At 37.7% G+C, this 15,770-nt stretch overlaps 1 protein-coding gene across 19 annotated transcripts in view; it reads right to left on the bottom strand.

The window, feature by feature from the left end:
- EYA1 (EYA transcriptional coactivator and phosphatase 1) overlaps positions 1 to 15,770 on the bottom strand; it is a 321,626-nt gene that overhangs the window by 182,130 nt on the left and 123,726 nt on the right. For 13 of the 19 annotated variants that reach the window (XM_070630426.1, XM_070630435.1, XM_070630432.1 and 10 more), the window contains one exon: positions 11,659 to 11,767. The exons of the other annotated variants lie outside the window; for them this stretch is intronic. Coding sequence is in view for 4 of the 13 variants with exons in the window: in XM_070630437.1 (XP_070486538.1) it covers positions 11,659 to 11,672 (14 nt within the window). In the remaining 9 variants the exon portion in view is untranslated. The remainder of the gene's footprint in view (positions 1 to 11,658; positions 11,768 to 15,770) is intronic. 19 annotated transcript variants of the gene reach the window in all.

Genomic DNA, 15,770 nt, shown 5'->3' with positions numbered 1-15,770 from the left:
AATTCGCACACTCCACTTTGGCAGCCCCAGGTTCCCAGGTTCAGATCCCGGGTGTAGACGTACACACTGCTCATCAAGCCATGCTGTGAGGCATCCCACATACAAAATGGGAGAAGATTGGCACAGATGTTAGCTCAGGGAAAGTCTCCCTCAAGTAAAAAAAAACGAGGAAGATTGGCAATGGATGTTAGCTTAGGGCCAATCTTCCTCACCAAAAACAAAAACAAAAAAACAGAATGTCTCCAATTTCCCAACTTCACTAAGAGACAAGCTTAGACATCTGATGATACACTATCTGATAAGGTAATTGGTTGTTTTCATGTTGCTTACATTATCAGCCTGCATATATTTTAAATTGGTGTGTCTGTTCCCCATTGAAACATTTTTAGGAAGGTTTATTTAAAGAGCTTAAACTCTTCCTATAGATTTCTTCTTTTCTAAGCATTGTAAAAACCAGAGTGGGGCTGACTTAATGTTCCCTAGATCCCGTTGCCTGTTCTCATTGGACTTCCCCCCATTTAAGATTACCTCAGTGGGGCCTACCCTGGGTTGCCTTCTCTAACCAACTGGGGCCAGGTTGGGGCCACTCCCCAGGATTTCCTTGTTCCCGCAAATATCTGGATTGGGGAATATATCATCCTGTTGTCCCAGCAGATACTCCATCCCCTCTCCTCATCCCGAAAGCCGCAACTATGTTCTGCTTTTACTTCTCAAAGTCTTAGCACAGCCATATAGTTGCTCAATAAGTGTTTGCTGAATGAATAAATGAACAAAAGAAGCTGTAAAAACACCAGCATCCATCTTTTCCCAATTACTCTTCAGACAGTGCTTTCGTGTCTTAGAAAGGTGAAGAGCAAAACCAGCACTGAATCCTTCTCTTAGGAAACGGCAATGCTCCCTGGAGGGAAAAATGCAACTACTTCTTGATTCTAAGTTTGGAGCATTCAAGCCATCCAGATTGCAGTGCTGTGATCTGACAAGTAATAGTTCTCTGAACGGCATGTTCACTGATGCTGTGATTTTTAAGTAGGTAGTATATACTCCTATACCAAATTGTGGCAAGCAGACCCTCATAGATTTAAAACATTAGAATATGATGCAAAAGATTTTTCCAACTTTTTAGTAATTGAAGAAGGAAGCTAATGGCTTCCGAGATCTACTGTTAGCACTTAATTTCTAACAGAGAAGTAAATTAAGAATTATTATTTAATTAAAATGAATGACTAGAAACATATTCAGGAGGAGCCAGGAGGCAGGCGAGTGACCAAGTGGATGAGCCCAAGCTCGATATGACAGAACACCCTCTAACCCTAAAAGGATATGGGGGGACCTCACGCTAGCCATCATGGAAAACAGGAATTGGGAGAAATGTAGGTACAGAGAGAGAAAAGAATTAAGACAAGGAGCAGAAGAAACACTTTACCTGTTACAATAGATACTGATTAAATAGCAAAATCTGGAGTTTATGTATGCCTCATTTTATTTATAAAGTACATTCCCACATGCAATCTCATCGAAGGCCCACGGTAGTCCCGAGAATAGAAAGATGAGGCAATAGACCTGTCCTACAGATGAGCAAACTGAGGCTCGGAGAGGCTACGAACAAAGACAGAGTGTCAGAAGGATGCTTAAACTCCCAATTTTACTTGCAATCTAATCCCTTTCTAAAATGTGGCACCGTGATTTTTCCTCAATGTTCCTCCGCTTCAAAGAATACTTCTATGTGAATATAGTTGCGGTGGAATTTAGAAAATCTTAAACTCTGCTATAATTGAATAATATCTATCTGGGTTCTACTTAGCTGTACATTTCACTTCTGATTGCATAAATATTCATAGGGAAACACCTAAGAGGAGCATTCAGAGCACTGAGCGCTGGAGTGCTTATTAACACTAATGGAGAGCAGGTGGATACATTCCCATTAAGGCTTTGAAAACATGTCCCCGACTTTTCACCATTTAGCTGAAAGTACACTCCTGCTTGATTTGGTTTAGCAATAAAAAACATGCTTAACTGTGTTACTCTCACCACTTAGAAAGATGTTTGTTTTTCAGTAACACTAATTCTCTTCATTAAGTCAAATTATTCAGTCACACTTCTTTAGTTTCTTTAATTTTACCATCTTCCGAATCTCTGAGCCTCACAAATTGAGAAACTTTCATGCATTTAAGATCAGCACTGTCTCAAGACCTGGGTCAACACCCATGATGTGGCTGGCAAAGTGCAACACCTTCAGGAATCAATATGTGTGAAAGAAGAATGGGGGTGTGGGTGGGAATGCAATGTGAGTTATCATGAGTGGGTCAATTGCTGTTCAACCCAAGACAGTTGTTCTCATGCAAAAATATGGATTCACTGTTACTAGATCTTCCAAGTTTTTGAGAGAAGCCAGAAATCCATATTTTTTCATAAGAAAGTTTCTAATCTTTAAATGTTAAATTGAAAATAATTTTTTAAACAGTATGTGGCCCAACGTTGTCTAGCACACACAGCCTTTGTGGGCCATGAGTTTACAATCGCTGACTCAGTTTTGTATTCTAACAAGGAAGACAGTTAACCCAAAGTCACCAAATTTCACACCATTGGTTCAGATTTCAGTAGGGAAGACTGTTTTTCTCCATTGGTTACAATCCAATTCTTAGGCAAATTTAGGGGAAAAAGGGGATGATATAAACATAGTTAGAATGTCAGAGAGCTACAGAATGAATATGGAAGAAGAAAGTGTTTGCTCATGCCAGCATAAGTGAAGCTTAATGAGAAGCCAAGAATGAGGAATTTTAAAAAGAAAGAGACATAACCTTCTTCTATTTCATGGCAATCTGATATAAGGATTCAAAAAAAACTGTAAACAGAAATTTTCATTCTGAATCAGACTACATATTTAGTATCCTCTCCCTAACTATTGGCTTTGTGAAATGGCTCTTACCATGGAATTTATTGGGCAGATGAGAGTTAGTTCAATTCATGTCAATAAACATCTTACACCCCCTCATGCGGACCAGATTGTGCCAAGTGCTGAGAATACAGATGAATAAGATGTGTTCCCTGACGTCATAGAGCTCATGGTCTAACAGGGAACCACAACACACGATGTGATAGACTTCTTTGAAGGCTGCTGGGGAAGGAGAAGATTTGGGGGCATAGAGGAAGGGGAATATGATAGTCAGTGATGACTTACTGCAGGTGATGATGGAAATGAATGTTGAAGAATGAATGGAAATCATACAGGTAAACAGAGAATGACAACAAAACAACATCCGCACAGGCATGGAAGACAGAAATAATGTGGTGTCTTTATCAATGAAAAGCAGAGAGCTGTCGACAACATTTAAGAACAGAGGTAACATTGCCATCTATTTTAGAGAGATCATCCTGGTGGGCTGTGCAAAGGATAGAATTAAGAGACAAGTAGGGGGTAGAAACACTACTGAAGAAACTACAGCTGTGGTCCAGTTGAGGGATAAGGACCTAGACCAGAGTGAAAAGAGATAAGGGACTTTGAGAGAAAAGGGAGAGATCTGAAAAATATCGGGAAGGTAAATTGTTGGAACTGAATGATTTATATGACAGTAAAGCTGAGGGGAAGCGATGCCAACGACTCACAAATTTCCACCTTTGGGTCACAGTGGAGATAGTCGTAGTGTCTGAAGAGATTAAGAATAAAAAAGTGGAACAGGTTTCAGAGAACGTGATCCATTCAGTCTGGAATGCAGAGGTGCCCATGGCATACTCAGGTGGAAATTTTCAGTTGCCTGAATCTTAGGGATAATATGTGAGCTGGAAATATACTTTTGAGTATTCTTAGAAACCAGATGGTGGTTAAAGCAGGAGAGCAGTATAGAACATCTAGGGTGAGTGTATAATGTGTGTAATGAGAAGAACAGGAACTGAACATGGAAGCTGTGGGGACCTGGAATTGGCCACCCCAAGATATGTCTCTTTGATATCAGGATTATTTGAGGCTGATTGCTTTTGATAAACTGGGACAGGGAAGGAGGCTCTGAGGAATGGAACTTGCCCTTTGTCGAGACACCTTTGCATTTGTAGGGTAAATCTCTATCTGTAGGGGGTGCCTCCCTCGCTGTACCAGGAAGAAGAAAGGAGATGACCTTCTCTCTAAAAATTCTTAATCAATACCAAAGGCAAGGACTTAAAATCTGCATTTTATTGTGCTAGTCTGGTAACCTCCTGTAACTGACTTCCCTCCCCCTCCCAACTTTGGCATCTCCTTAAGGATTAAGCATCTTTCCTTAGGCTAGGAACTGATTGCTGAGCTCACCTGTGACCGCCCAGCTCCAGACAATCCACTTGTCTCCTGCTACGCCCTCTGAGACAGCAGACCACTACCTGCTGTGTCCATCAAGCACTGTGCCGACAGGGCAATCTTGTGACTATTGTGGGAGGGACATTTCAATCACATGTGAAACGCCCTGTTTGGGGTATATAACCACTATGTACACCCCACTTCTTCGGTGCCCTTTCTTCCTTTGGGAAGAAAGGCCCCGGGCCATGGTTCGTCATAAAGTTTTGGTAATTATCTCTTGCTATTCTGTCTCATGTGAATTTAATTCATTCTCCAGCCAGACGAACCCCTATTTGGGGAGAGGAAATGTCCTCCTCCCCTACAAAGCCTAGGGCTGCACCATAACTTAACACACCCAAGGAATCACCAGAAAAGTGGAAGAACTGATAGAACATGTGATGAGCTTTCAGGAAGGGCAGAAGCAGTATTGCACAGCTGGCACATGCGACGAATTGTGCTAAACCAGTACACATTGTCTACAAGTCCAAGAGTTAGTTATTGTTATATTGTACTCATCTTTCAGTCAAGAAAACTGAACTACCCAAAAAGGTAAAGTACCTCCCTCAAGGTCACTCTGGAATTAAGACACTCGTGATTCAAGCCTAGTCCTGCCACATTTCAAAGACTGAACAATTTCTACTTCATCATGATGCCAGTGATCTTCAAGGTTATACGGCAAAGTGGTCAAGTAAGTTAAGGACTGAAAGGCGTCCACGGGATTTGGAATACGAAGGCCACTGGTAATCACAACTAGAAACTCTAAGCATCTGCAATAACTGGCAAGTCAGGAAATGGAGTTTGCAAATGCATACAACTCTTGTAAAGAAGCTTGGCTATGATGATAGGAAAAAGAAAGCGAAGGGGGGCACAGGTTAGAAAGTGAGGGTGACCATGGTTGTTTGGTTGTCTGTTAAGAATTTTACAAGGTGTTCATGATTACAAGGCTAATGTATAGTTTAACACATAGACATAAAGATGGCAAAAGAAGTTTTCTGGAATCCTGATTCTGCTGATCATCTCCAGCTAACTTCAATTGCAGCTACTTAGGAATAGGAACGGCAGAGAATACTACTACTATCCAATCTTCTAATTAATGCCACATTAAACAAACAGAAATGCAGAGCTCCTATGACATTCTATGATGCTGAAGCTCTATCACACGTTTGGAAAGAGGAAGTGAGTAGGTCTTTCTTGGCACAGCAGCTCAGGCCAGAGGAAGTATATTTTAACAAGCATGAGAATGACAGTCAAAATCAGCTTGGAAATGAATTGAATTATCTAAGTCAAGTCTTAGGCAGACTGGTCCTGATTATCGATCATCATGCTGGCAACTTCACAGCATCCAGCTAGTTCCAGGGGATGTGGGAAGCCAGCCAGTTCCTACACACAAGGCCCTCTGTAGACTAAAAGACAAAGAGCATCCGTCTTCTGGGCTCTTCTCACCCTTCCACACCAGGATGTCTGACAATCTCAAGACTTTACCAAGACAATCAAGCAAGAAAAACAACACCAACCAACAAAAGAAAACAAAAAGCAAAACAGGAAAGGGAGGAGAGAGAAAAACAACAGGGTTTCTCCTGCCTCCCTTGCCCTTTTTTATTGGGGGAAAAAACATTCCTGCCAGGAAACTCTGATGATCTTTTCATTCTAACAGGATGTACCATTCAGTACACAGGGCTTACTCATTTATTTTTTCTTTAGCATTTGATCATACTATAAATATTTAAAAACATAGCAAATTGCATTTAGTTATATTGTTAAATCTCTACTTTAGAGTAAAAATGTCAGAATATGTATTCTCTCTTCTGTTAATTATTAACAACAATAAAAAAAAACATAGCTCCACATTATGCAGGTTAAATGAGACCTGAAATGCATCGGAAATCCCCTTTAATGAAATGTGTTAAATAGCCTGCATATAACCACGACCACTTGGCAAGATTTCCAGAAAGTGAGTTGGCAAAGCAGATTCTGTATTACTTATGCAGCTCTTATCAAAGAGGGTCAATGTGGAATTTTCACATTCTCTTACTGGGCTTGGCTTTTTTCTCCCCATCTTTACTGAATTATAATTGACAAATAAAAATTTTTTATATTTAAGGTGTATGACTTGATGTTTTGACATCTCTGTGCATTGTCAAAGAACCACCACAATCAAGCTAACTAAGATATCCATCATCTCACATAGTTACCATTGTCTTTTCTTTTCTTTTCTTTTTGTGGTGAAAACACTTAAGATCCACCTTCTTAGTAAATTTCAAGTATACCATACAGTATTAACTAGAGTCACATTGCTATACATTAGATCTCCAAATATTATTCATCTTCAATAACTGAAACTTTGAATTTATAACTGAAATATGAATTTTAGGATTGTTTTCACTATTTCTGTAAAGAATGCCATTGGGATTCTGATAGGGGTTGCACTGAATCTGTACATCACTTTGAGTAGTATGGACATGTTAACAATATTAATTCTTCCAGTCCATGAACATGGGATACCTTTCCATTTATCTGTGTCTTATTTAATATCCTTTATCAGTGTTATCAATTTTCAGTATACAAGTCTTTCACTTCTTTGGTTAAGTTTATTCCTAAGTAGGTTTTTCTTTTGTCACTATTGTGAATGGACTGTTTTCTTAATTTCCTTTTTGGATAGTTCACTGTTTGTGTATAGGTATATGACTGATTTTTGAATGTTGATTTTGTATCCTTCAACTTTACTGAAGTTGTTTATTAGTCCCAGCAGTTTTTGAGTGGAGTTTTTAGGGTTTTCTACATATAGTATCATGTGATCTACGAACAGATGAGGTGTAAAGTTAGGTTATTTATTTGAGATACTTCTTCTTTTTTAATGTGGACATTTATCATTATAAACTTCTCTCTTAGTTTTGCTTTTGCTGCATCCCACAACTTTTGATATATTGTGGGTTTTTATGTTTGTCTTGAGAAACTTTTAAAATTCCCTTTGACATCCTCTTTGACCCAATGGTCATTTAAGAGTATGTTGCTTAGTTTCCATGTATTTGTGAATTTTCGCAGTTTCTTACTGTTATCGATTTCTAGTTTTATTTTGTTATGGTCAGAAAATACACTTGGAATGATTTTGACCTTGTTAAATTTGTTAGGACTTGTAACCTATCATGCAGTCTATCCTTGAAAATGCTCTGTGTGTGCTTGAGAAGAATGTGTAGTCTTCTGCTGTTAGGTGGAAAGTTCTGTCTATGTCTGTTAGGTCCATTTGTTTTATAGTGTTGTTCAAATCAGCTGTTGTGCTTGGCTTTTGAAGGTAGAAAAATCAATATTATGAAAAAGTCCTGAAACAAAAAATACTAACACCTGGAAAAAATTGATTCCAAAAATATCTTATGGTCCACATATGAGTGACAGATTCACATTAAAATCCTTTTTGAAGCTCACTTTGGTACAAGATTCTAATCTATTGGTCTCCAGTCCTTGTAGTGCTTTTGTGCTGTCCACCAGATTCCCTCATACTATAATGCCAATAGTTCCATTTGAAATCTTGAAAATCTCTAGGTTAATATTCAGTTCTCTGCATTTCCCAATCTATCCTTCTGTTTAGCTAATTATATTTCATAATTTTTTTGTAGCATTATTTAATGCATACTTTGAATGCTGCTGAATTTACCAGATGCTTTTTTTTTTTTTTGCATCTAATGATATATTCATAGTGGTTTTTTTCCTTTAAATTTTTGATGTAATGACTTATATGTTGATAGATTTCCTTATGTTAAACCATTCTTAAATTCCTGGAATAAAGCTGACTTAGTAATAATGTATTATGTTTTTAACACACTTCTAGATTTTATTTACTAATCAAATTCCTTTAAAGATTTGGAAATCTTCCATTTATAAGTGAAATTGGTCAGTTTGTCCTTTTTAAAATTTAGGTTTTGCTATTAATGTTAAGCTGTTTCATAATATGAATAGGAGAAATTACCATCTTTTTGTATGATGTAAAATAATTTTAAAGTTATTGGAATTATTCTTTCTTTAAGGACAGAGTCACCTAGTCTGGTGCCTTTTCTGTTTAATTTTTTTCTGCACCAATTTCTCTTCCTTTCCTTCTGGAACTCCAATGGCATAAAAACCAGACCTTTTCCAATTGTTCCATAGATCCCTGAGGCTCCGTTAATTTTTTTCCAATCCTTTTCTTCCTATTATCAGATTGGATTATATTCATATATTTCATGTTCATTTATTCTTTCCTCTGTCATCTCTATTCTGCTATTGAACCAATATAGTATATTTTTTATTTCAGATATTTTTCTTTCAGTTTTTAAAAGTTTCTGGTTTTTATAGTTTCTGTTACATTTTTGAGAACTTCTATCTTTCTGTTCATTTCAACAGTCTTTACTTCAGCTAGCACACTTATAATAGCTTCTCTAATATCTCCAATTATTCCAATATCTCACCTTAGAGTTGGCATTTATTGATTGTCTATTTCCTTGAAAAATGGTCACATTTTCCTTATACTTTGTATGTCAGGTCATTCTGGATTCTATCTTGGACATTTTGATTATTTTGGTGGGAAACTGTGGGTCCTGGGAGAATATTGAGTTTTTGATTTAGAAGACAACGAATCTGGTTAGTTTTAGACTGCAAGTTCTATCTTACCTTCTGTAGTTGTTGGTCCCAATGTCAGGTTAGGTTTCAAAGCCTTTGCTATGCTGTGTTGGTACTTAGCCATGTGAGAGGCACTCTGGGGCTAGTCTGGGAATTGGACAGTGGTTTATATAGTAGGGCAATTTGCAAAGCCTTTGCTATGTTCTTTTTGGGCTGTTGCAGGAATGCAGAGCTCGGTGTGAGCCCAGAATGTTTGCCAGTTTATACACTGAATTAGGGAGTCCCTTGTTCCAATGTTCTCCTTTCTGGGATCCCACCACAGTACATCTCTCAGGGGTCTCTTTCATCCATCCTATGGCTAAAATGATAGCTTTTCTCAGAACTGCAGGTGCAGCTCCTTGACTGGGGCCTGCCCATAAGTCAAAGTAGAAAAATTAAAGTGAGACCCAAAACAAGGGATTTTATCCCACACTTTTCAGACTCTGAGGGTCTGTTTTCTCAGTTCCTCTGGACAGAAAAGACATGGTCTCTCTGAGCTTTAGTGGTTTCCACCTTCCACTCCCACAATTCCACAGCTAAGGCTGCCGTTAGGAGAGGGAAAGATGAAAAGAGAGAAAAAAAAGAAAAAAATCCTGAAGATTTTACCTCCACGCTCTTTGGCTGACCTTGGTTCCTTTTTCTGGCTTTCTGGCCAGAAAGATCAAATTTTCCTCCATTCTTGCTTCCTGTGTCTCTGCAGCTCCAGAATCATGACTGGGGGATCACCCTCAAGTTAAAGCCATGACAGGAGAGAGAAAAAAAATGGGACTCACTCCTATATAATTTGCTTCTTAAGTTTTGACCGTCCTTTCCAATTTTCCTGCTTTTATTTATTTTTCAGAGTTCTTAGTCGCTGTTATTTGTATTTTCTCCAGTTTCCCTTGTAAACAGTGGGAGAGAAAAGCAATAGCAGGTTTACTCCATCTCAGTTGCCCTTAGAAATACTGATGTTTTTTAAAACACAGAGCTTTATTTATCTTTCTAATCTGCTTTATGGTTTTTGGTCTTTTCAGGGTTTTAGTTTCTTCTTGAGTCAATATTTTTAGTTCACATTTTGCTAGAAGATCACTTATTTCTTCCAAATTTTCAAATATATTGCTGTAGATCTACCAAAATAAAAACTGTTTTCTTAAGTCTCTCTCTTCCATACACATGGTTATATCTCCTCATTATTAATGTGGCATATCTTTGTTGTAACTCCCTTTTCAAAAAATCAGGCATAGCAAAGTTTCTCTATTTTTATATTATTCAGTTTTTTTTTAAGGAAGATTAGCCCAGAGCTAACTACTGCCAATCCTCCTTTTTTTGCTGAGGAAGACTGGCCCTGAGCTAACATCCATGCCCATCTTCCTCTACTTTATACATGGGACGTCTACCACAGCATGGCTTTTGGCAAACAGTACCATGTCTGCACCAGGGATCCGAACCAGTGAACCCCGGGCCGCCAAGAAGCGGAACGTGGGAACTTAACCACTGTGCCACCAGGCCAGCCCCAGTTTTTATTTTTAAGATTGGCACCTGAGCTAACCACTGTTGCCAGTCTTCTTCTTCTTTTTTTTTTTTTCTCTGCTTTTTCCCCCCAAATCCCCCCAGTGCATAGTTGTATATATTTTAGTTGTGGGTTCTTGTAGTTGTGGTATGTGGGCCACTGCCTCAACGTGGCTGGATGAGTGGTGCCATGTCCACGCCCAGGATCCGAACCAGGGAAACCCTGGGCCATCGAAGCAGAGTGCAAGAACTTAACCACTCAGCCACAGGGCCAGCCCCCTATATTATTCAGTTTTATTCTTTTTATTTCTTTATTAATTATGATCACCCCAATATGTTTTATTTTGTTAGCTTCTCATTACTACGACTGAATAATTTATTTTCATACTTTTCTCAGAATAAAATCATTTAAAGCTATAAATTTCCCTCTGAAACCTATTAGCATATGCATAAGAGCATATGACACAGGTTTTGCTATAAAGCATTCTATAGTATGGTGGCCAAAAGTGTAGGTTCTTTGAATTGCAACTTTTGTCCTTTCTTGTACTCCCTTGGGCGGGTTACTTAACCTTTTTATGCCTCAGTTTCTTCATCTGTCAAAAGGGAATAATAATATATATAACTCCTAAGATTATTCTAAAGGTTGATATCCTCTCTGTAAAAGGGCTCAGAAACTATGCTTGGCACTGAGTAAGTATTCAATAAATGTTTGTTGTCATTGTTCTCACTACTATTTCTTTCTGAATAACCTTTACTTTCAATTTTATTTCCTCTTTGAGTTACTGGTTATTTAAAAATGAATTTCTTAATTTCTAATACTTGAGTTTTTTGGTCTTCTCTTAATTATTTATATCTAATTTTATTAGCTAATGATCAGATGTTGCAAGAGGGAAAACCTAATTATTTTACTTTGTTAAAGTTTTCTTTGTGTCAAATATATGATAACATTTTGTAAGCATTCCATGAAAATGAAAAAGGTAAAAAGGCTTATATAAATGTATATGTTCTATTATTTCATGCTTGTAGACTTTATAATTCACATGATCTATTTGCTTATTATTTGTATTTACTAGACTTGTCAAATTCTGAAGGAAGTTTATTAAAGTCTTCCATTGTAATTGGGTTTCAATAAACATCTTATATTTCTAGAATTTTTTTCCTTATATATTTGAATACTATGTCACATGAGCACCTTTGATTAATTACATCTCTGAGGTATGGCAAAATATCTAAAAATTTACCTTATAACTTCCATCTATTTTTGTCCTATGTCATGAGCTTCTTCTCCCACTTGATCTTTCAAACCACTGATCAGGTACCTAGAAGTGGCCATTTTCTTTTTCAGTTTACCTATTTAAGAAAAAAATTGATAATAATGGCTTTGAGTTCCAGAAAGTCTTTTCTATGCTCCAAATGCAACTCTGATATTCTTGCTTTTTTCATTAAAGTTCTCCCTCATTGGAATCCACCTGTTATAGATTTCAATTTGCTGGTCTTCCCTCAGTTTCCCGAGTCCCACTTAAATGAATTATAGTTTTTCTTTGCCTATGGTTTTTGTTTTCCCTCCGCATCCACACGAGCCAGGAGATTAAGGTCTCTCAAGTAGAGACAGATGAGTGAACAATGGCTGCCAGTGATGTTTATGTTCTTGAGGGCTGTCCCATCACTGGTCCCCTGGTAAGCACTGGGAGATAGATAGTCTCTGCTTCCAGGATGGCCTGTACACGTAATGGTCTTTTCCCCAATCTCAGGAGCTGTGGGTTATTCTGCCCCCCAGTGTAGGTTCCCTCCGCATTCTGCAGAGTTGGTAGGGCTGGGCCATCTGAGAATCATATGCAGCCGACGGGTGGGCTAGTACCTGAGTTCCCTCAGGGAACCACATTTATGATCTCCGTTCCCAGACCTCTATGACAGGCAAGCTCTTCCTCTGCCATTGGTACCCTCGCTCTCTCTCGGATTCAAGAAAATGAAGCCCAGGGTTTACTAGCAATAACAAGCTGAAAATGGACGGTGGGAGAAATCTCTGGTTGAAATAAAAAATTTCACCCAAAACAGCAACAAAGATGACAAGATACCAAAGAACAAATTTAACAAGAAAGGTATAGGGGCTTTACAAAGAAAACAATAAACTATCATCAAATGTTATAGACTCAAACACATGAATAAATATAAAATATAGCATGTTCAAAGTATGAGGGCTTCATAATCTAAAATTATAAAAATTTTTAAATATTAACATATGTAATAATGTAATTCAAATAAAAGTGTCTCAAATGGAGGTGATGAACGGGGTAAAATTATACGAAAATTTTACATGTCCAAGAATATCCCTCAAAATTTTGAATTGAAGACTGAGGTAAGACTAGATTTTCCAAATAATAAAAGTTAATATAAGATTACTCTAATTAAAACAGTGAGCTTTTGGTATATGAATACACACAGAAATTAGTGCAACAGAAAAAGAAGACCAAAAATAAATTCAAGTATAAATGGATATTAATTTACGACAAAGGTGGCATTTCAATTCAGCGGCGAAAGTACAGTTCATTTAATAAACAGTGCAAGCATAATTGGCTAGAAAAAAAACAAAGTAAAATTTTGCTTGTACACTCTACAAAAATTAATCCCAGATGGATTAACAATTCAAGCATAAATGATTAAAAAATATAAAAAAGAAAATTAAGATACCATTTGTACAAGCTTCGAGTGGGTGAGATTTTCCTAGGCAAAACAGGAAACCCAAAGTTATAAAGTAAAAGATTAACATAATTGGCTACATAAAGTTTTTAAACTATTGTATGGCAAAAGACGGCATAACCGAAGTCAGAGAAGAGAGGCTGGGAAAATATTTGACAGAAATTGGGTTAATAATCGTAAACAAGCAAAACTCCATATATTGATTAGAAAAAGACAAGCAACCAAAGAGAAAATTGTTCAAAGAATATGAGCAGGCAGTTGTTAGAGGAGGGAATCCAAATGGCCAATAAACACATGAAAAGAAATACATCATCACTGGTGAACCAAAGAAACTGACAAAACAAGTGTGTAAGGGGTAACAGGCAGTGCTGGTGGGAGTTGTGAAGAAATGGAAATTCACATATGATGCTGGTGGGAGTGAAAAATGCCACAACATCTTGGAAATGTAAACTGGTAGTCTTTATTAAAACAAGTTTTAGAGTTTGCATATGCTGTGGCCAGCAATTCTACTTTTGAGGATGTATCTAATTGAAAAAAAAAGGAACCACTACATAAGGGACGTTCACAGCATCATTTTGGTAATGGCAAAAATGGAATCTATGTGATCACCTACCAGTACAGACATAAATGGGTAAATTGTGGGTGCTGCTGCCTCTACAACAAATAAGGTAGAGCCCTATCTACAAACCTGAAGGGATATCTATTTTCAAGTAAAAAAGCAAATTACAGAGTAATGTGTATCCTATGACACTATTTTTGAAAACAAAAATGAAACATTATAAATAATATATAAGTTTGGAAAAGGATGGAGAAAGTTATGAAAGTATACACCCCAGGCTGTTTGCATTGGTCACTTCAAGAGGATGGGAAAGGAAGAGGGTGGATGAAAGGTTATTCACTCTTTAAACATGTTTAGATTGTTTCACTTTGTAAATTGCATACTTGATTTTTGTGACTTTAGAAAGCATTGGATCCGGCCATTTGTGACAACATGGATGGTCCTTGAGGGTATTATGCTGAGTGAAATTAGTCAGAGGGAGAAAGTCAAATACCGTATGATCTCACTCATAAGTAGAAGATAAAAACAACGACAAACACACAAATAGCAATAGAGATTGGATTGGTGGTTACCATAGTGGAAGTGGGGGCAAGAGGGGTGATTAGCCTCACATGTGAGGGGATGGACTATAATGAGTTTTTGGGTGGTGAACATGATGTAACCTACACAGAATTTGAAATATATTACAATGTACATCGAAAGCTATATAATGTTATAATCCAATGTTACTGCAATTAAAAAAGTAAAAAGTTAAAAAAAATGAAAAAGAAAAAAAGGCATTAGAAACACTTAAAAAAATAATTGTGCTCATTTAGGGAAGCAATTGTTGTAAGTCAATTTGACTACAGCACAGTGACTGGGAAAGAAAGAAGCGCTGTGAAGTCAGATTGAAGATGGCGGCAGAGTCCAGATTATCAAGGACTAACGTACTTCAGCTCTATTCAGGAATCCCTTGTGTTTAAGAAAGAAGGTAATCTAATAAGAAATGTACATGAGGGGCTGGCCTGGTGGCGCAGCGGTTAAGTTCGCATGTTCCAGTTCGGCTGCCTGGGGTTTGCGGGTTCGGATCCCTGGAGTGGACATGGCACCGCTTGGCAAAAGCCATGTTGTGGTAGGCCTCCCACGTATAAAGCAGAGGAAGATGGGCACAGATGTTAGCTCAGGGCCAGTCTTCCTCAGCAAAAAGAGGAGGATTGGCAGTAGTTAGCTCAGGGCTAATCCTCCTCCTCAAAAAAAAAGAAAATGTACACGAAAAAAAGCAGTAACATTTCAGAATAGGAGAAGATTTTGGAGGCGTCCATATCACAGAGTTATTAGTAAGTCTCAGCAAGGAGAGGAAACAGAAATGGCAATAGTGTTTTTCAAATCACTGGTCACAATCTATTAATGGTCCTTGAAAAGACTTGAATGGCTTGCTATTAACATTTCTGAAAAATAAAACAGAATATACACCATCAGAGGGCATCACCCCTAATAAGGGTAAGTAATACTCCATGAATTTCTTTTCAGGCATATAGATATTCACACACACAAACGTGTTTGCACCCGATTGTGATGAAAAAATATTTCCAACTGTGCATTTCAGTCAAAAAAGCTTAAAAGTCACTGCTTTTAGAAGCAGAACTGACAGAACATATCAACTGATAGATTGCAAAGTAAAGGAAGAGAGAATTAAATGATGTTAAGGTTCAGAAGGTTCTAAAACGAAAGGATGATACACTTCATCTGAGTTTACATACCCACAGCCACCTCCAGGACTCCATGTCTTAAGTTAAAGTCTACTCTGAGATTCCTGAATAAAATTAGGATCCAGGCCAATTCTTACAAATAAGAGCAGTATATAGGTGCCAACATGGGATCAGACAAGGCATTCCGGGAAGGCAAATGGCCTTAATTAGGCCCCCTCTTCCAGGACCTGGTATTCTATCATTATTACTTTACCTTTTCTGAATCATTGTCCATTCCAGGTCAGTTCTTTTTTCTTTTTTTAAACAAAAGATTCCATTTAGAACACTGGTTCCTTAAGCTATCCCCACTCTCACCTCTCCTCTCCTCTCCAACCCTTTTCTGGGTAACTCTCTCTTCAACCCACAGAAT

This window comes from Equus przewalskii, chromosome 8 (genome assembly GCF_037783145.1).
Source record: "Equus przewalskii isolate Varuska chromosome 8, EquPr2, whole genome shotgun sequence".
NCBI lineage: Eukaryota > Metazoa > Chordata > Mammalia > Perissodactyla > Equidae > Equus > Equus przewalskii.
This window is presented reverse-complemented; position numbering and strand designations above follow the sequence as displayed.